Genomic DNA, 21,693 nt, shown 5'->3' with positions numbered 1-21,693 from the left:
CCCACAGCTCCCACCACAAAGCTACCCCCACCTGCAGCCTTGTCTCAAGAGCCAGCGAGCGAGGGGAAAATGCTTCCCGAGGTCATACATGGTGTGTCTTCTCCATCCTGATCTTTTTTTTTTTCCATCCTGATCTTAATCACGGGGCTCATGCTACTGCAAGATACCCAGAACCTTAACCTAACATTCTTCTAACTTCCATCAGACACCACGTATGATCTTTTATGCTTGATCATGTTCCAGAGTTCATTTCCTTAATGACAAGGGGAGAGGTGATGTCATAACCTGAGGTGGAGTGCTGTGATTCTCTCCATTCAATACACAGAGTCTAAAAACTTGTCTTAATGAACAGTGGGCAACAAGGGAGGTAGAAACACCAATGAAAGCTGAAGATGGTCTGTGGGCACGCGCACACACACACACACACACACACACTCAAGATTCCTGGCTAAGATATGACTTGGAAGAAAAACAGAAGCTTCAGCAATTGTCTTTATATTTGTAAACTTAGTGATGGCTGATGGTCTCTGGACACATGTGTGAATGTCAAGGGCCTCCTGTGAGCACCATCCTCCTTCCAGGTACCCTCCTTCTGTTTCCACTTTGTAGAGATCAGTAGTCTGTACTACTGGTGTAATTCCTGCACTCAGCAACAAGGGCCAAATGGCCCAGATTCCTTCAGTGTGCCTCTGTGAGCCTATTTCAGATCTGTCATCTTACCAACACTTGGAGGTGCCCCTCATCTTGAAGCCAGTTGTAATACAACAAATGAATATTTAAAAGAGAATGAGTACATGGGGAACTAACATTGATTATAGGGCAGGCATTATATACATATACACGCACCTATGCATGTGCACACACATGCATACACGTGTGCATGCCTGTGCAGGAGCACACATGCATGCAAACACATGTGCATACCTGTGCAGGAGCACACATGTGCACACACATATACATGTGTATGCACACACACAAATGCACATATATCATCATGTAATATTGCAACAACAGGTGACTACACTTGGTCAAGATCTGCAGCCAGCTGGCTGGTCCTCTCTCACTAGAGCATATGGAGCCTCTACTACAGTAGTGTGGCCATGCTCACCAGTGCAGTCGCAGGGCATGAAGGAACGCAGAGAGGCCCTCCATGATCAGAAGGATGGCTACTGTCAGAACGGCAAATATGGTAAAAATGACAAAGACCCCAATGAGTCCTCCCCAGCCTCGCAGGCGAAGGCCGATGTTCATCACCATGGTCCAGAGCACCTCAGACAGTTCTGTAAGAGCAAAAGAAACATTCTCAACCACAGGGTTTATCTGGCAAGTGCAGCTTTTCTCCATACTATATTCGTGGGTTGGCACACCCTAGAATCCCAAAACTCCATGCTCAGGTGGAAAACTCAAGCACGTGTGCCCTAGGGCACCTGTATGAGATCGTCTATGGCAGCTTTGCTCACGAAGGAAGAGAGCATGTTTTCTGTCATGATGACAAACATATGGTGGCATGTTACTCACTAATGAAAGTGAGCAACCTATAGCTACCAGTAGCAATATGAATAAATCCGAGAAACATGTTACACCACAGAAGCAAAACAAAAAGAATACACATGATATGTTATATACTGAATTTTGTATTTTCTCCACTCCTCAAATTCGTATATTGAAGCCCTACCTACCAAAGTGATGGTATTTGGAGAGGAGGTCTTTAGGAGGTGACTGGGATTTGATGAGGTCATAAGGGTGGGGGCCCTCATGATGGTATTGGCGCCCTTACAAGAAGAGACACCAGAGGGCTTGTTTGCACTCTCCCTTCCACAGAGATATATCATTACATTTTTGAGTTGAGACTTGAGGTCCCCCAACCGAGAGGTCACAGTGGCATGACCCCAAGTGATAAAGGTGTGTCACTTGCAAGTGGTCACTGGGACACGACGGGACACAGACACTTGGGAGCACAAAGAGAAGTACCTGTGTCTGTACTGTGCCCCCTGAGCTCTGGCTTTCTGCTGGTGTGACGCAGGGTCCTTCATGGTGGGAACAGCTTTACCCCATCTACTTATACCCCTACGCACTCCTCTGTGCTCTGAGTCAACATGGATTCTTTGCCTCTATCTTTACTAAATTATTGACATAAAAGCTGAAAGCAATTTGAACTGTACTGTGCTAAGGATCTCATGTGGTTTCTCTTCTCCCATGGCCCTTAGATATGGCAAAATCCTAGTTTCCCCAAGAGCTGTTTTCCTCTGCTCTAGGTCCAATGGGCAGAGGTCTAATAGTCATACCATCTACTTTCAAGGGCCTTTCAGTGAAGTCTTCTCATTCACAGTAGCTCATGGAAGCCTCACTCCACACCTGTGGGAATCCAGGTGTGTAATTTCTAATGCTTCACTCTCACCTCCTCTTTGTACCCTATCTTGGTGACTTTTAAAGCACATGTCCAAATCCAGCCTCCCTCAAATTAGGTCTTGGCATGGCACTGATGAACACAGAAGTGCAAGAGTAGTAAATTGTTTTAAGCTGCTGACATCTGGGGGGTGGTTGTTAGAGCAGCGCATACTAGCCCAGCCTGACTAACACAGCAGGCTAGTTACCAGAACAACACAGGAAAGCCATGGCATATACAGGTTAAGCTGCTAAGTTACTGAGCTAAAACTGGTAGAATGGAAACTAGAATAGAATCAGTATTTGTTGTCACTCTACCAAACTACCTCTTCAAGCAAGTTTGTTAGCATGAAGCAGAAGGTATTAATGCAAACTATACGTCTCAGGAAGTTCCAGAAAGACACAATGGGTGGACTGTGCCAGGCAACTGGGAGCCATATGGATTATCTGGAGTCAAATTACTCCCTCAGTGGTCATGGGCTGGCCAGAGAAGACCCTCCTGTCCTATCTAGTTGTGACCTGAACCCTCCAAACCTCATCTGAGATCGGAGCTAAAGGCTGATGTCAACACCACTGACCACATGAAGCTCAGAGTTCCACTTTGGGTCCCTGGCTAAGCACCTCACATGAATGCATGTCAGTGCCCAAGTAAACACATGCACGTGCTCATGTGCAGATACTTACAGTCTGGATATATGCATCTAAGCACCTGTGTGCATGCAGAAGAGTGTCCGTGTGTACGCGTGGAGTTGCCACAAGAAAATGAACACAGCCTGAGCAGTGAAGACGAATGGTGAGCACTTGCCTTTCTGCTATAAATCAACAAGCAATCTCATTTTCATTGCTTTATTTTCTACCCATCAAGTACCTACTTTGTCCTGGTTTCTCTGTTCCACGCCTTGTGATTAGTGCTAGGAACACAGGGATAGAAGACAGGGACCTTGCTTTCCAGGAGCTCAGTCTAGTAGGGAGACAGGCTAATTATAACAGAATTGCAATCCGTGCTAGGATGGGGCAACTCCCAGAACCCAGAGAAAGGAATTCTTCACATGGGGGACCAGGGAGGAAGATTCCCAGGGGAGGCACAATCTGTGTGAGTCCTAAAGGAGAATTAGATACCAGGTGGGGAGAAAATTAAAGAAGCGAGGAATGGGGGAACCTGGGTGGCTCAGTTAGTTAAGCATGTGACTCTTGATCTCAGAGTCATGGGTTCAACCCCCAAGTTGGGCACCATGCTAGGCATGGAGCCTACTTAAAAAAGAGGGGGTTGGAGAGGAATATTTCAGACCAGGAGACTGTAGGGTAAACACACAGAGGGGCCCAGAGAGCATGGCAGCTCCAGGAGCCTTGGTGCAGGTCCTTGTGGTCACTGCTTATGACTGGGGCTGCTGGGGCACTGAGGGCATTACCAATGGACAAGACCAAAGAAGTGAGCAGAGATAAAGAGAGATCTTACAAAATCGTTTGGAGAATCAGGATTCCAGACTTAAGTAAACTCTGGGGATGGAATCATTTTCAAAATTGGATTACTGGGCCTAGCTTGACCCTAGATGGCTGTGAATTCATTGAGGTGGTGAGCACCGCCCCCCCGCCACCCCCCCCCCCCCCCCCCCGGCTCCGTGGGTCAGCTCAATCGGCAGCCCATTTCCTCCCAGTGTTCACAGTTAAAACAGGCTTTCTCTCAAAGTGAATCCCCCAAAGATGGCCATATTTTAATCCTAAGAACCCAAGAAAATGCTATATGGCAAAAGGAATTAAGAATGGATTCAGCAGACAGGATTAACTGAAGGAATGCTGAGATAAGGAGATTATCCTGGATTATCCAAGGTAACCACAAGGGTCCTTAGAAGGGGAAGGCAGGGCAGTCAGAGCCAGAGAAACTGGAGACATGAGGCCTGAAGCAGGTGTCAGAGCAATGAGCCAAGAACCAAGAAATGCAAGAAGCCTCTAGAAACTAGAAATGGCAAGGAAATGGACTTTCCCCTAGAGCTTCTAGAAGGAACCAGTCCTGCTGACACCTTGGTTCTAGGACTCCAGAGCTATAATATAGTAAATTGTTTTACGCTGCTAAGTTTGTGGCAATTCTTTACAGCAGCCATAAGAAACTGATACAGAGAGTAACCACTCTAGGAATATAAAATCAGACCTACTGGAAAAGTCACTTCTTCCTATGAACGAACAGCCAGAAATAACCCAAGAAGGCAAGTACTTTGATTCTGTTTCCCAGGGGAGATCTGATTGTGACCCTGAGGGCCACTCACTCACGTGCATGAGCCAGGCTGAGGGCCCAGAGCCGGAGGTAAGAGGCTGTGTTTGAAATGCAGCCCAGGCAATACTCGATGGTGTGGATGGCTTGATGCACAAAGACGTCTCCAAAATTGAACTGAAAGAGAGAGGTTGTGGGGTTTTTTATTCTAATTTCATTAAGTATTCCCTATATGAAAGGTATTACTAATGATACACAGATGAATAAAACATGGCCTCCACCGTAAGTCACTTCCAGTTGAACTAGAGAAAGATAATATACTCGTAGGAAGAGAGTTAACAGCACAAAGTAGGAAACACAGTATGTGTGCAATAATGCTTCCCAGAAATAGTTGGAAAAAGTTCAAAGAAGAAGAGAGAACAGCTGGTAAGGCATCACAGGAGGTAGATGTGCACTGTGCCATGAAGGAGGGGGAGGCATCCGGAAGTAAAAGCTAAGCAAGACCATTCCTGGTGAAGGAGATGACTCCTGGTAGGGAAAAGGCAGGAAATTGGGAACATCAGGAAGGTGAGTTCTGGGGTGGGGGTGGAGGAACAGTTTGGCGGAAGTGGGAGCTTGTCTGATGAGGAGGGGAAAGGAGAGACCAGGTGTTGAAGTTTCAGGAAAGGACAGAGTTGACAAAAATAACCTGGAGTCAATGAGGAACCATAAAAAGGTATCTGAATAGAAAATGGGGGTGGGGGATAAAGAAGTATTGGGGGAAGATTAACCTGGTGGCAAAATGGCCCCCCAAGGGCAAAGCCAATAACAAAAGAGCCTGTTGGTTGATTAGTTTACTAATCCAGGGATGGGGAGGAAGAAATGTGCTCTGCCACAGTGGGGGCAACAGTTTGGCTGGCACCAACCCAGCCCTCGAGTGGCTCAGTCTAGTGGGGACAATGTGCATGGAAAGCACAATAATCAAGAATCAGAAGTACTGTGGGGACACAGAAGGGTCTTTCACCCAGTAGGGGCCAGAGTCATACAGGGCTCTGAGGCTCTTGAGTCTGAGGCACTGTTTTAGTATATGTGCTGCTGAAGCGAGCATGAGTCTGAGGCACTAAAGAATGGCATTGACAGAAATGGAAAATTGGAGAAGGAGATTAGTTGACATATTCAGATATGTTGCATTTCAGGTCACAGCTGGCCATACAAGTAGAATCTCTCAGCACACAGTAGGAGAGGCAGACAGGCTAGAAGCAAAGTCAGGGCTGCAACTGGATACCTAGGACCTCACCTGTGGGAGGAGGGGTGGTGGGAGGAAGTAGACTAGGGAGATACACAAGGGAAAAAGCACAGAAAGAAGAGCTCCAAACATCTTCATTTGGAGGTGAGAAAGAAACAGATGATGTAAAGAAAAAGCCAAACGACTGGGAGGAGTCACACGGCTGTGGGCAAGGTCAGAGAGACACCCAGGAAGGAATGGGGGTGGTGGTCCGGTGGTCAACCCCGTCAGGAGCCATGGAGAGAAGACAGGGATCTATGTCTCTGACATCTCCCATGGGAAGGAACGGTCTTTGTTATTCATGGTGATCCCCCTGGGACCACACCTGATAGTTTCTGTGGTTAGATGGTTGTGACTTGGCCCCATGTGCTTCCAGCCCCATCTCTACAGAAGGGATGGAACACAACCACTGAATTGCACGCCTACGTAATGAAACTCCAATGAAACTTCGGACACTGGAGCTCAGGTGAGCTTCCTGGGCTGGCAATTCTTTGTGCATGTTGCCACATGTCGATGACGGGAGACTAATGCCTCCCTAAGGACACAAAATTCTGAAATTTGGAACCCTCCCTATGTCAGATTCCACACAGGTGCCCCTTCCTCTGGCTGCTTCTGATCTGTATACTTGTGCTACAATGAAACTCTAATTATAAGGATCGCACATTAGTGAATTCTGTAAGTCGTTCTACCAATTACTGGCCCTGATGGAATGTGAGGGACCTTGAATTTGTAACTGACTGGTCTGAGGAGACGGTGGTCTTGGGGGGATCTGCAAACCTGCAGCTAGGGGCAGAAGTCTTGGGCGGACTTGACAGTCTTGAGAACTGTGCCCTTCACCCTGAGATTGGCCAACACCTGGTGGGGAGAGAGGTCAGAGGGGACAATGTAATCAAGCCTGCATTTGCTTTGCAATGGGAGACCCAGGCATGATGGTGCTTGGGGGAAGGAACCTATGTGCGGCCCAAACGGTGGCAGCCAGTTCACTGCAGAAGCAGCAGGTGCAGTGACTGGGTAAATCCTGAGGGCAGGAGAACAGAGGAGAGAGGGTGTATGGGAGAGGCTGGGACAGAGTGAGGCAGATGATGTGCAGGCTGGATTCTAAAACATCCCAGCAAATCGGACAGACAGTAATATTAATAGCCACTAAAATGGGTTATTTTCTGTACCTGGAATCCTGTAGGAAAAATCTGATCCAGATTTTTCATTAATTCTAATTGACCATCCATTAGTTTAAATGAATGTATTTCTTTAAGTAATTCACACCACATATGGAGCTTCTTATAGCATCCCTCAGGCTTCACAGGAGCCCCATCCCCATCCCCACTCCAGGATTAGAACAGAACTCCAGTTAAAACCCCCAGCCAGTTCAGGCATCTGAGGCACTTCAGTGGTGGAATAAAAACAGCCACCTGCTTCATCTGGGAAAATGCAGCACATTCCTGATGGGGAGTGGCTGCCCTTGGACAGAAATGGGCAGGGAGGGGGAAGGGCACAGAACAATTCATGAATTCACAGGAGAGGCAGATAATGTTACAAAGATAGGTCAGCTAAGTCCCAGCAGAGCCCGGGTGGAGACAGGAAAACAAAGAGGGGATGGCGGCTGGGCAGGCTGGGCATGCTTCTGTCCGGGAGGCCGGCTGGGAAGAAATAACCCGCCTTTGACTTTAACAATAGGGCTAGAGTTGGGCCCAGCTCTCTTGGTTTGAGGGGCACTGATTGGACAGCCCATAACAAACACAGCTGACTCCCGGGGCACGGTTCTGAGTCAAGGAGGTCTCACTAACATCGAGGAGCTTCTATGCCAATTGATCTGAAGGCTGGTACTCACCCCACACGATACACCAGCACCTGGATTAAAATGTTAAAACACCCCTAGATTGGTTGGTGAATAGCTGTTTTTTTTTCTTTTTTCCCCAAAGATTTATTTATTTTAGGGTGAAGGAGAGGCAGAGGGAGAAGGAGAGAAGATATCATGACCTGAGCTGAAATCAAGAGTTGGGACACCTGACTGACTGAGCCCCTCAGGTGTCCCGAGTAGCCGTTGATCCTATAGGCTTTCCCCTCTCCCTTGCAACCTTCCCAACTTCCCTGGACTCAGCAACTACAGAATCAGGTCCTCCTGACCCACCCAGCTCCACTGCCTAAATCCTTTCTGATGGGCTGGTGGCCACACCCTACTGGCCGTTAAATATTTGACAATCACCCCTTGATGAGATCCCACATCTAGAATCTGTACACACTGGGGCATCTTTGTCAACTACTGAGTCCCACATACCTCTTCTTCATGGTCATCCTCAGCCCCGTGGGCACCTGCAGAAGCCCTCTGGCCAGTGCTCCCAGAAGGGCTGGAGTTGTCACCTTCGACGTCCTCTGTGGCATTTTGCATCACGGAGGCCTGTAGCTGTCAGCAAGCAAGGAAGCGAAGAACTAAATCCATCCTTAGAATTAGAACTACAATTTATTCTACATAAAATTAAGGTCATCATTAAATATTAACTATGTACCAAGTACTGCTCTAAACGCTCTCTATATCACCCCATTTAGCCTTCATAATAATCTTTTCATTTAAGCACTGTTATCACCTCATTCTACAGAGAAGTAAACTACAGCACAGGAAGGTTAAGAAATGTACCCAAGATCACACAGCTCGTAAGGCTAGTTAGTGGCAGAGCCAGGATTCAAATCCAGGCAATCTGATTCCAGAGCATGTGCTTTTCTCTGTGGTGCTCTAGAATGTGTCAAATTAATCTGCCTTTATAGTAAATCAGTGCACGTACAAGAGTGTGTGTGTGTGTGTATGATAAAATAGTCCGTTGTACCTTCGACACAGCCTTATGACCCGAACAGCTAGATTTCTCTAGACAAATAAACCAGGAGAGATGAATGACTGCTACAATCTGAATGTTTATATCCCCCCTAATTCATACGTTGAAATCCTAACCCCCAAAGATGATAATCGAAGGTGGGACCTTTGGGAGGTACTTAGGTCATGAAGGTGGGGCCCTCATGAATGGGTTAGTGACCTTATAAAGAATTCCGCACACAACTCCCTTGCCCCCTCCACCAGGTGAGGACACAGTGAGAAGATGCTGGCTTAGAACCGGGGGTGGGGGGGTGCTCACAACACTGAACATACTATGGAGCCTTTGATCTTGGACTTTGCAGCCTCCAGAAATGAACAACAAATTTGTTCTCTATAAGCCACCCCGTCTGTGGTATTTTGTTATAGCAGTCCAAACGGACTGACACAATGACTTTTTCAACACAAATACACTTTCTTAAAATAAAAACATCATTTTACAAAAACAGCCAAGGAAAAAAATTCAAGGACAAAAAATCTAGGTATAGTCAGCATATAATCTGGCTTGGTTTTATTCATGAATTTGTTTCTTAGAGTAAGGGAAGATGGTGGTGCAAAGGGAGAGGGGGAGAGGGAGAGAGAGTAAATTCTAAGCAGGCTCCACTCCCAGGATGGAGCCCAAAGAGGGCCTTGATCTCATGATCCTGAGATCCTGACCTCAGCCAGAGTCGGACATTTAACACATTGAGCAACCTAGGCTCCTTACCCTGAATTTGAATAGAATAGTTCTTTCAAGTCACTGTGAAACTTAATGTCCCATGTCCAAAGAGCTTCCTAGAATGATTTTATGGGTGGAGTATTACAAACTAGGCATTAAGGTATTTTTACCTTTCTTTCTTTTAATTTAAATTCAATTAGCCAACATATATAATACATGATTAGTTTCAGATGTAGTGTTCAATAATTCATCAGTTGCACATAACACCCAGTGCTCATCACATCACATGCCCTCCTTAATGCCCATTACCCAGTTACCCCATCCCCCCACCCACTTTCCCTCCAGTAACTCTGTTTCCTATAGTCAAGAGTCTCTTATGGTTTTTCTCCCTCTCTGATGAATTCCCATTCAGTTTTCCCTCCCTTCCCCTATGATCCTGTGTGTGTGTGTGTGTGTGTGTGTGTGTGTGTATTCATTCATCTGTCAATAGATATCTCAGCTCTTTCTATAGTTTGGCTATTGTGGACATTGCTGCTATGAACATTGGGGTGCAGGTGCCCCTCTGGATCACTTCATTTGTATCTTTGGAGTAAATACCTAGTAGTGCAATTGCTGGGTGGTAGGGTAGCTCTATTTTTAACTTCTTGAGGAGCCACCATGCTGTTTTCCAGAATGCCTGTACTACCTTGCATTCCCACCCAACATTTGTTGTTTCCTCTTGTTAACTTTAGCCATTCTCCCTGGTATGAGGTGGTATTGTTGTGGTTTTGATTTGTATTTCTCTGATGCCCAGTTATGTGGAGAATTTTTTCAGTGTGTGTATGTTGGTCATTCGTCTATCTTCTTTGGAGAAATGTTTGTGTTCTCTGCCCATTTCTTGACTGGATTATTTGTTTTGGGGGTGTTGAGTTTGATAAGTTCTTTACAGATTTTGGATACTAGCCCTTTATCTGATATGTCATTTGAGACTTCTTCTTCCATTCCGTAGTTGTCTTTTAGTTTTGTTGACTGTTTCCTTTGCTGTGCCCAGCTTTTTATCTTGATGAAGTCCCAATAGTTCATTTTGGCTTTTGTTTCCCTTGCTTTTAGAGATGTGTCTAGCAAGAAGTTACTGTGGCCTCAGAGGTTGTTGCCTGTGTTCTCCTCTAGTATTTTGATGGATTCTTGTCTCACATTTAGATCTTTCATGCATTTTGAGTTTATCTTTGTGTCTGGTATAAGAGAATGGTCCAGTTTCATTCTTCTGCACGTGGCTGTCCAATTTTCCCAGCACCATTTATTAAAGAGACTGTCCTTTTTACATTAGATATTCTTTCCTGCTTTTTTGAAGATAAGTTGACCATAGAGCTGAGGGTCCATTTCTGGGTTCTCTATTCTGTGCATTGATCTATGTGTCTGTTTTTGTGCCAACACCACACTGTCTTTATGATTAGAGCTTTGTAATATAGCTTGAAGTCTGCATTGTGATGCCACCAGCTTTGGTTTTCTTTTAACATTTCTTTAGCTATTCAGAGTCTTTTCTCATTCCATACAAGTTATTATTTGTTCCAGCTTTGTGAAAAATGTTGATGATATTTTGATAAGGATCGCAATGAATGCATAGATTGCTTTGGATAGCATAGACATTTCCACAATATTTATTCTTCCAATCCATGAGTACGGAATGTTTTTCCATTTCTCTGTGTTTTCCACAATTTCGTAAGTGGTCTTTAGGTTTTAGAGTACAGATCCTTTACTTCTTTGGTTAGGTTTGTTCCTAGGTATCTTATGGTTTTTGGTGCAATTGTTAATGGTATAGGTTCCTTAATTTCTCTTTCTTCTGTCTCACTGTTAGTGTATAGAAATTAAACTGATTTCTGTGCACTGATTTTTATATCCTGCCATGTTGCTGAATTCCTGTATGAGTTCTAGCAATTTGGGGGTGGAGCCCTTTGTGTTTTCCACATGCTAGACACATCTCCAAAAGCAAGGGAAACAAAAGCCAAAGTGAACTATTGAGACTTCATCAAGATAAAAAGCTTCTGCACAGCAAAGGAAACAGTCAGCAAAACTAAAAGAAAAACACAAAGGACTATCCAAAGGATAAAGTATCATGTCATCTGCAAAGAGTGAGAGTCTGACTTCTTCTTTGCCAGTTTGAATGCCTTTTATTTATTTTTTTAAAGATTTTATTTATTCATGAGAAAGAGAGAGAGAGAGAGAGAGGCAGAGACATAGGCAGAGGGAGAAGCAGGCTCCCCACAAGAAGCCCGATGTGGGACTCAATCCCAGGACTCCAGGATCATGACCTGAACTGAAGGCAGATGCCCAACCACTAAGCCACCCAGGCATCCCTCTTTTTGTTGTCTGATTGCTGAGGTTAGGAATTCCAGTACTATGTTGAACAATAGTGGTGAGAGTGGGCATCCCTGTTGTATTCCTGACCTTAGGGGAAAAGCTCTCGGTTTTTTATCATTGAGAATGACATTTGCCATGGGCTTTTGGTATATGGCTTCTATGATATTGAGGTATGTTCCCTCTATCCCTACACTGGGGAATTTTAATCAAGAAAGAATGCAGTATTTCATCAAAGGCTATTTCTGCCTCAATTGAGAGGATCATAAGGTTCTTGTCTTGTCTTTTATTAATATGATGTATCATGTTGATTGGTTTGTGAATGTTGAACCACCCCTGCATCCCAGGAATAAATCTCACTTGATCTTAGTGAATAATTCCTTTAATGTTGGATCCTATTGGCTAGTATCTCAGTGAGAATTTTGGCATCCATGTTCATCAGGGATATAGGTCAGTAATTCTCCTTTTTTGGTTGGGTCTTTGTCTGGTTTTGGGATCAAGGTAATGCTGGCCTCAAAGAATGAGTTTGGAAGTTTTCCTTCCCTTTCTATTTTTTGAAACAGCTTTAGAAGAATAGGTATTAGTGTTTTTTTTTTAAATGTTAGGTAGAATTCCCCAGGGAAGCCATCTGGCCCTGGACTCTGGTTTGTTGGAAGATTTTTAAGGACTGATTCAATTTCCTTGCTGATAATAGGTCTGTTCAGGTTTTCTATTTCTTCCTGTTTCAGTATTGGTAGTTTATAAGTTTCCAGGCATGCATCCATTTCTTCCAGATTGCCTAATTTGTTGGCATATGGTTGTTCATAATATGTTCTTAAAATTATTTGTCTTTCTTTGATGTTGGTCATGATCTCTCCTCTTTCATTCAAGATTTTATTAAATTGGGTCTTTTTTCTTTTTTGATAGTGATATCAGTAAACCCCTAGCCAGACTTCATTCTTTCAAAGAACCAGCTTCTAGTTTCATCAATCTGTTCTACTGTTCTTTTGGTTTCTATTTCAATGATTTCCGCTTTAATCTTTATTATTTCTCTTATCCTGCTTGGTTTAGACTTTATTTGCTGTTCTTTCTCCGCTCCTTTAGGTGTAAGTTTAGTTTGTGTATTTGAGACTTCTAATTTTTTTTAGAAAGGCTTGTATTGTTGTGTTCTTCCCTCTTAGGACCACCTTTGCTGTATCCCAAAGGTTTTGAACAGTTGCTTTTTCATTTTTTCCATGATTTTTTAAGATTCTTCTTTAATTTCCAGGTTGACCCATTCATTTTTTTAGTAAGATGCTCTTTAATCTCCAAGTGTTTGAGTTCCTTCCAAATTTCCTCTTGTGACTGAGTTCAAGTTTCAAAGCATTGTGGTCTGAAAATATTCAGGGAATAATCCCAATCTTTTGGTACCTGTTGAGACCTGATTTGTGATCCAGTATATGATCTTATCTGGAGAATGTTCCATGTACACTCGAGAAGAATGTGCATTCTGATGCTTTAAGATGGAATCCTCTGTGTATATCAGTGGTGTCCATTTGTTCCAGTGTGTCATTCAAAGCCCTTGTTTCTTTATTGATCTTCTGTTTAGATCATCTGTTCATTGCTGTGGGTAAGGTGTTGATGTCCCCTACTATTATTGTATTATTATCAATGTGTTTAATTTAGTTATTAATTGCTTTATATATTTGGGTGCTTCCAAGTTAGGAGCATAAATATTTCTAATTGTTAGATCATCTTGTTGAATAGACCCTTTACATATGTTATAGTGTCCCTCTTCACCCCTTAGGGCAGTCTTTAGTTTAAAATCTAATTTATCTGATATAAGGATTGCTACCCTAGCTTTCTTTTGATGTCCATTAGCATCATAAATGGTTCTTCACCCCTTTTCTTTCAATCTGGAGGTGTCTTTAGGTTTAAAATGAGTCTCTTGTAGACAGCATATGGATGGGTCTTGCTTTTTATCCAATCTGATACTCTGTGTCATTTGACTGGAGCATTTAGCCTATTTACATTCGGAGTAACTGTTAAAAGGTATGAGCTTAATGCCATTGTATTACCTGTAAAGTATCTTTTTCTGTAGATTGTCTCAGTTTCCTTCTGGTCCATGTCACTTCGGGCTCTCTCTTCACATACAGGATCCCCTTTAATATTTCTTGCATGGCTGGTTTAGTGGTCACAAATTCTTTGAGTTTCTGTTTGTCCTGGAAGCTCTTCATCTCTCCTTCCATTCTGCATGACAGCCTTGCTGGATAAAGTATTTTTGGCTACGTGTTTTTCTCATTTAGGGCCCTGAATATGTCATGCCAGCCCTTTCTGGCCTGACAGGTCTCTATGGATAGATCTGCTGCCAGTCTAATATTCCTAACCCTGTAGGTTAAGAACCTCTTGTCTCAAGTTACTTTCAGGATTTTCTATCTCTGAAATTTGCAAGCTTCACTATTATATGTTGGGATGTTGATATACTTTTATTGATTTTGAGGGTTTTGTTTGTTTGTTTTTTTAACCTCTTGGATTTAAATGCCTGTTTCCTTCCCCAGACTAGGGAAATTCTCAGCTATGATTGCTCAAATACACCTCCTGTCCCTCTCTCTCTCTTCTTCTTCTGGGACCCCAAAAATTATAATATTGTTTTACTTTATGATATTTCTCCAAGCCTCCCCTCATGATCCATTAGTTGTTTTTCTCTCTTTTCCTCAGCTTCCCTCCTTCCCATCATCTTGCCTTCTGTCACTCTCTCCTCTGCCTCATTTACCCTAGCTGTTAGAGCATCCATTTTACACAGCATCTCAGAACATTTTTAATTTCATCCTGATTAGATTTTACTTCTGCACTAAAGGATTTTCTAGTGCCTTTTATGCTTTTTTCAAGCCCCACTAGTAACTTTTATAATCATTATCCTCAAGTCTAGCTCTGACATTTTACTTACATCCATACCAATTAGATCTGTGGTTCTTTCCTCTGTAGTGAATTCCTTCTTCTAATCATTTTGCCCAGAGAAGAATGGATGAACAAGAGAACAAATTTAAAAATATCAACCACAACCCAAGCAAAATACACACAAGAGGAATCCAAAGAGGTCAGAAGCCAAAAAAGAAGAGGAAAAGAAAAAAAAAGGTGGGGGCTGAGGGGTAGAGAATATAATCTCCCAAGTGAACAAAACAGTGATCCATTTGGTCCTGGGTATATTCTGGTCTGTTAAAAGATACTATACCCCAAAATTGTAAAGAAAGCAAAAAAAAAAAAAAAAAAAAAAAAAAAAATATATATATATATATATATATATATACAAAAATAAAATTGAACACAGTGAAAGGAAGCCAAAAATGAAGAATATACCTATAAAATGTAGATGTAAAAATGAAAGTTAAAAAAAGATTTTTTTAAAAAGTTGATAAAATAAGAAACTAGTTGAAAAAGAAAAAACTAAAGAGAAATTTTAAACTAAAGATAAAAGAATCAAGAGAAAAAAAAAACTTGAATTCTATACATTATTTTTCCCTGCACTGGAGTTTTGCAGTCCTGTGTACTCTGTAAAGCTGATGTTCACCTGATGTTTCAGCTGCTCTTCTGGGGCAGGGGCCTGCTGGGCTGATGCTCAGGTGCCTTTGCCTGGGCAGAGATGCGCCACTCCTTGCCAGGGGGCCAGTGTAAGCTTCCTTGGGTTGCTCTAAGTGGCTTTTGTTCTCTAAGACTTTCTGTGCTGCTTTAGAAGATGAAAATAAAAAGGGCCATGCCCTCTCTCCAGCCCTGGAGCCCCCTCTCTTCAGCAAACCTTCAGGGAAGAGTCTTCACTGTAGTGTGTGCCAAACCCTCAGCCTCCCATGGGGCCTGTCCTGCGGATCCTCCCAGAGGAGGAAGGAGGCTTTCTGTGGGCCTGCCACTTGCAAGTCCCCCTCATGGAGAGTGGTCACCAGATCCTGTGTGCACCATTGCCACCTCTCCCAGGGGAAGGCAGAGGGTCACAGCGTTTTTTCCCTTTGCTGAGCCCCCACACAGACTGGCTGCCTGAACGGGCCTTGCTTCACAGTTTATGGAAAACCGAGCTGAGAGTCCCCTCCCCGGCTCACTGACTGTACCCGGTTCCCCCACTCCAGTGCTTGGGAACTCTGTGGGGTCAGGGACCCCGTTCTTTCTGTGACCCCGGGGATCCTGACACCACACTTGTCCCACCTCAGATTCTGCTCTGCTTTAGAGAGGTCCCTGAGCACCTTTCAGGCAGGGACCTCTCTCACTGGAGCAGACCCCTAAAAATTCCACTTTGCACTCGCCAACTCTACCACTTTCTGGTAGCCAGCTTCTGGAAGCTCCCTTCCTCGCTGTTTATCTTCCAATATATCCCTTCAGATTCACTTCTCTGTACCTTCTACCTTGCAAAACGTGGTTGCTTTTCTATTTGTAGACTCTCAGCAATTCTTTTCCTACTTCTCAGGTTGAATTCATAGGTGTTCAGGATGGTTTGATAATTATCTAGCTAAATTCAAGGGACCAGAGGAAATGAGGTCCCCTGCTCTTCTATCGTCTTGTCTCCCTCTCCTTACCTTTTCTTTAGTGGGTCTACATCTCCTATTTGCAGAGCCTTGGGCAAAGGTAAAAATGGATGTCCACATGCCATATATGTAACTATTTAAGTTATAAGTCAAGCCATCAGACCCCTAAATAAGATATGTTCTAGCCTCCTATCTTGATCAAATCAATCCTCATATGAACTAGAAAGGCCAGGTTCAAATTTAGGGTCCTACACCAGGATATGGTAGCACAGGTGAGCTGGCCTTGCACCATGGCATGCCACCCTCTTCTTCTCCCTCTGCTCTCATCCCATAGCACAGGGGCCATGTGTGCATACAGGTGGATACTCCCACCACACTGTCCATGTTCCACCCATGCTCCCCCAAAAAAGCTGCCCCCCTGGCATGTCAGGGTCTAATGGTAGCCATGCCGCTATGTGGTTGGCCCTTTGTAGGGCCTAGAATAGGACTTGAATCCATTTGGACAAGAATTCCAGGGTGCCAGTTCCCAAGAGGCAGCTCTGAGTAAGCCTTTCCCATTGGCCTCATAGTTCCTTGTCCCATGGTGAAGGACATGGCTCATGTTAACATGGATCATGACTTTGTCTCCTGAAATCCTACTTTCTCTCTCCCTTAAAGAAGAAAATACCAAATGAGACTCAGGAGATAGTTTCTCCATTTGCGTCTCTACACTCCAGCCTTTTCTGGTCATTATTCTGAAGTTGGTTAAAATGAACATGAATAATGTTGCAGAAGCAAGATACTGTGAATCCTAGAGCTTATCTTCTCCACTTACTTACTAAACATCTCACAATGTGTGAGCAGGGTGCCCAGTAAAATAAAATGTACAACAACTCAACTTTTCAATTAGTTACTGACAACTTTCTAAAAACACATGTACCCAAAGACATGAACAAGGATATTCAGAGCAGTATTATCTGTAATCACTAAAACTAGAAACAGGCTGAGGACTTCCAGGGAAGATGGTAGGATAGGAGGATCCTAAGCTCCTCTTGTCCCTTGGACACTCCTAGATAACACCCACATCAGTGTAAAGAACCCAGAAAATGAACCAAAGACTGGCAGAACAGACTCTCCACAGCTAAAGGTAGAGAAGAAGCCACACCAAAAAAATAGTAGGAAGGGCAGAGATGCAGTTGGGAAACAGACTAACGCATAACACTGTCCATAGGAGGGAGGGACACAGAGGCCTGGAAAAGAGAGAAGCAGATCCCAACCAGACCCTCCAGGCACAGGGGACCCACACTCAGAGGACAAAGCCCCATATCATTTGGCTCTGAAAACCAGAAGGGCTTAACTTTGCAAGTTCTTACCATCAATGGTGTTTAACACCTGGAACTATAAAAATCAGCAGGCTCCACCCTGGGAAAGTTGAAGGGTGATAGGAAATTAAAGCCCCACCTCTAAAGAAAGAACATAACAAACATCCCTGCTGAGATACAGCATAGAGCAGCAGTTTGGGGGGGAAAAGGGGTGGGGGGTATATAAGGGAAGGAGATTTACTTACTAATCTTAGAACTTGTGTTGGAGAGGCAAGGATCTTTAAGAGAATTCTCCAACAAATGATCTGGCCCAGGCATTTCCTTCCTCCAACCCCTAGCCTAGATACACAGTCACCTGCAGGAATCAGTGCAACCAACAAACATTCTCCACCCACCCTGCTAACAGTGCCGCCTCCTACTGCCCCACATGCTTTTCTGCCAAGCACCCCCTCCAACCCACTCTTGGCAGGAGTCCATTGAAAGCAGCACAAGCATGGCATTGTTCAAGCAGCCTCCACAGTGTTCAGCACCATTCCAAAGTGACTCTTGCCCTGGGGAGAAGGGAAGATAACCACACAAACCTGTTCAAGAGTGGCACCAGCAATAGGCTGGCAGCAGACATCGAGACTGACTGTAAGCTGTGCCCATGAACAAAACCTTCTTAGGGACAACAGAGGAAAATGCCCTGTAGTTCAGTGCTACTGCAGCTCTGGTAAATGCCAGGTTTGACCCAATTCGAGCCCAAACTGGCTCATTAACAACAAAGGGACCAAACTCGGCCCACAACAGGCAAAGAGAGTCATCAGAGATGACCAGACTAAAAGCAAACAGCTCAGCCACAACAGTAGGACACACACAACACATACAGGAGACACCTCTGAAGACTGAGATTGTGGTGAACAGAGGACATTGTACTGCAGGCACTCCAGGACCTCCTCTTCATAAGGCCACTACTTTCAAGAGCACAAGATGTAGCTGACTTTCCTAACACAGAGAAACAGACACAGAGAATTAGAGAAAATGAGGAGACAGAGGAATGTGTCCCAAATGAAATAGGACAAAATCCCAGCAAGAGAGCTAAGTGAAACAGAGATGAGTAATATGCTTGATAGTGAATTTAAAGAAATGGTCATAAAGATACTCTCTGGACTTGAGAAATGAGTAGAAGACCTCAGTGAGGCCCTCAGTAGAGATAGAAAACATTAAAAAGAACCAGTCAGAGATTAAATCAATCACTGAAATTAAAAATACACTAGAGGGAATAAAGACTAGATTAGAGGATGTGGAAAAACGGATCAGTGACCTGGAGGACAGAGTAATGGAAAGCAATCAAGCTGAACAAAATAAAAAGAATAATAAAAATGAGAACAGATTAAGGGAACTCAGCAATGCTATGGAGTGTAATAATATTCACATTGCAAGTGTTCCAAAAAAAGAAGAAAAAAGAAAAGGAGGCAGGTATTTTACTTGAGGAAATAATAGCTGAAAACCTCCTGAATGTGGAGAAAGAAACAGAAATCCAGATACAAAAGGCACAGAGATTCCTCCAACATATTCAATCTAAGAAGGTCCATACCAAAATACATAGTAATTAAAATGGCAAAAGGTAGTAATAAAGAGAGAATTTTAAAAGCAGCCAGAGAAAAAAATTACATACAAGGGAAATCCCATAAGGCTATCAGTGGATTTTTCAGCAGAAACTTTACAGGCCAGAAGAGAGAGGCAAGATATATTCAGTTCTGAAACTAAATAAGGCCTCAACAAAGGCCTCAACAAATTAAAAAACACTGAAGTCCTAGCATGCATCTTTTCCAATCACAATGTTTAAATCTAGAAGTTGACCACAAGAAAAAATCTGGACAGAAAATACATGGAGGTTAATTAACAGGCTATTCAAGAGTGACTGGGTCAACAAAGAAATCAAAGAGGAAATTTTAAAACACATGGAGACAAATGAAAATGAAAACACGATGGTCCAAAATCTTTGGGATGCAGCAAAAGTTGTTCTGAATGGGAAGTTTATAGCAATACAGGCCTATCTCAAGAAGCAAGAAAAATCTCAACCTAACCTTGCACTTTAAGGAGCTAGAAAAAGAACAAATAAAACCCAAAACTAGTACAAGGAAGGAAATAATAAAGTGTAGAGCAGAAATAAACAAAACAAACTAAAAAAACAACAGGACAGATGAAACCAGGAGCTGGTTCTTTGAAAAGATCAACAACATTAATAAGTCATTAGCTAGACTCATCAAAAAAAGAAAGAGAGAGAGAAAGAGGACTCACAGTCAGAAATGAGAGGAGAAATAACAACTAACACCACTGAAATACGAAGGATTATAAGAAAATATCACAATAAATTGGACAACCCAGAAGAAGTAGATAAATTCCTAGAAACATATAACTTCCCAAAACTGAAGCAGGAATAAATAGAAAATTTGAACAGACCAATTACCAACAACTGATGAAACTGAATCATCAAAACAAACAAACCCCAATAAATAGAAGTCCAGAGCCAGATGGCTTCGCAGATGAACTCTACCAAATATTTAGAGACTTAATACCTATTCTTCTCAAACTGTTCCAAAAAACAGAAGAGCAATGAAAACTTTCAAATTCACTCTGTGAGGCCAGCACCACCCTGACAAAGATACCATAAAAAAGAGAAGACTATAGGTCAATAAGTCTGATGAACATAGATGCAAAAATCCTCAACAAAACACTAGCAAACTGAATCCAACACTTTTTAAAAAAATCATTCACCACAATCAAGTGGGATTTACCCTGGGATGCAAGGATGGTTCCATGTTCACAAGTCAATCAGCATGATATATCATATCAACAAAAGAAAGGATAAAAACCATATGATCATTTCAACAGATGCAGAAAAAAAAAACCCTTTCACAAAGTATAATATACATTCATTATTTAAAAAAAAAAGGTTTAGAGAGAACATACCTCAACGTAATAAAGGCCATATATGAAAAACCCACAGTTACTATCATTCCTCTATGGTGGGAAAAAAAAAGGGTTTTTCCCCAAGATCAGGAACAAGATAAAGATGTCCACTCTCACCACATTTATTCAACATAGTATTGCCAAGTCTTAGCCACAGTAATCAGACAACAAAGAAATAAAAGACATCCAAAGTAGTATCAAAAAAAAAAAAAAGTAGTAAGGAAGAAGTAAAACTTTTACTATTTGCAGATGACACAATACTATATGTAGAAAAAACCAGTTTTTCACCAAAACACTAGTAGAACTGATTGACAAATTCAGTAAAGTTGCAGGATACGAAAATCAATATGCAGAAATCTGTTGCATTTCTATACACTAAAAATTAAGTAGCAGAAAGAGAAATTAAGAAAACAATCCCATTTACTATTGCACCAAAAAGAATTAAATACCTAGTAATAAACTTAATCAAGGAGGGCAGCCCCGGTAGCTTAGTGGTTTAGCACCGCCTTCAGCCCGGGGAGTGATCCTGGGGACCCGGGATCAAGTCCCATGTCAGGCTCCCTGCGTGGAGTCTGCTTCTCTCTGCCTGTCTCTCTCGCTGTTTCTGTCTCTAATGGATAAATAAAATATTTAATAAAAAAATAAAAATAAAAAAACTTAACCTGGAGGCTAAAGACCTGTATTTCGAAAGTTAAAAAACATTGATGAAAGAAATTGAAGATAACACACAAAAAATGGAGATATTCCATACTCATGGACTGGGAAAACACTTTTGCTAAGATGTCCATACTACCAAAAGCAATATGCAGATTTAATGCAATCCCTATCAAAATACCAACAGCATTTTTCACAGAGCTAGGACAAGCAATCCAAATATTTGTATGGAACCATGAAAGACCCCAAATATCCATAGCAATCTTGTAAAAGAAGAACAAAAGTGGAAGTATCCCAATTCCAGATTTCAAGTTATATTGCAAACCTGTGGTAATTAAAATAGTATGGTACTCGCACAAAAATAAACACACAGATCCATGGAACAGATAAAGAGTATAGAAATAAGCCCATGATTATATGGTCAGTTAATCTTTGACAAAGGAAACAAGAATATGCAATGGGGGATAAAGCCTCTTCAACAAATGGTGCTGGGAAAAATGAACAACTACATGCAAAAGAGTGAAACTAGACCACTTTCTCACACCAGACACAAAAATAAACTCAGAATGGATTAAAGAATTAATGGTGGAACTCAAACCACAAAAATCCT

At 42.7% G+C, this 21,693-nt stretch overlaps 1 protein-coding gene across 34 annotated transcripts in view; it reads right to left on the bottom strand.

Annotated features, from left to right (window-relative positions):
* The window catches only part of ATP6V0A4 (ATPase H+ transporting V0 subunit a4), an 83,388-nt gene that overhangs the window by 705 nt on the left and 60,990 nt on the right, over window positions 1–21,693 (bottom strand). For all 34 annotated transcript variants that reach the window (XM_072762941.1, XM_025982187.2, XM_025982189.2 and 31 more), the window contains 3 exons: window positions 8,131–8,256; window positions 4,651–4,768; window positions 1,109–1,280 (listed from right to left, as the gene is read on the bottom strand). In XM_072762941.1, the coding sequence (XP_072619042.1) occupies window positions 1,109–1,280; window positions 4,651–4,768; window positions 8,131–8,256 (416 nt within the window). The remainder of the gene's footprint in view (window positions 1–1,108; window positions 1,281–4,650; window positions 4,769–8,130; window positions 8,257–21,693) is intronic.

This window comes from Vulpes vulpes, chromosome 7, assembly GCF_048418805.1.
Source record: "Vulpes vulpes isolate BD-2025 chromosome 7, VulVul3, whole genome shotgun sequence".
Taxonomy (NCBI): Eukaryota; Metazoa; Chordata; class Mammalia; order Carnivora; family Canidae; genus Vulpes; species Vulpes vulpes.
The sequence above is the reverse complement of the archived record's forward strand: the minus strand, read 5'-3'. Positions and strand labels throughout refer to the sequence as shown.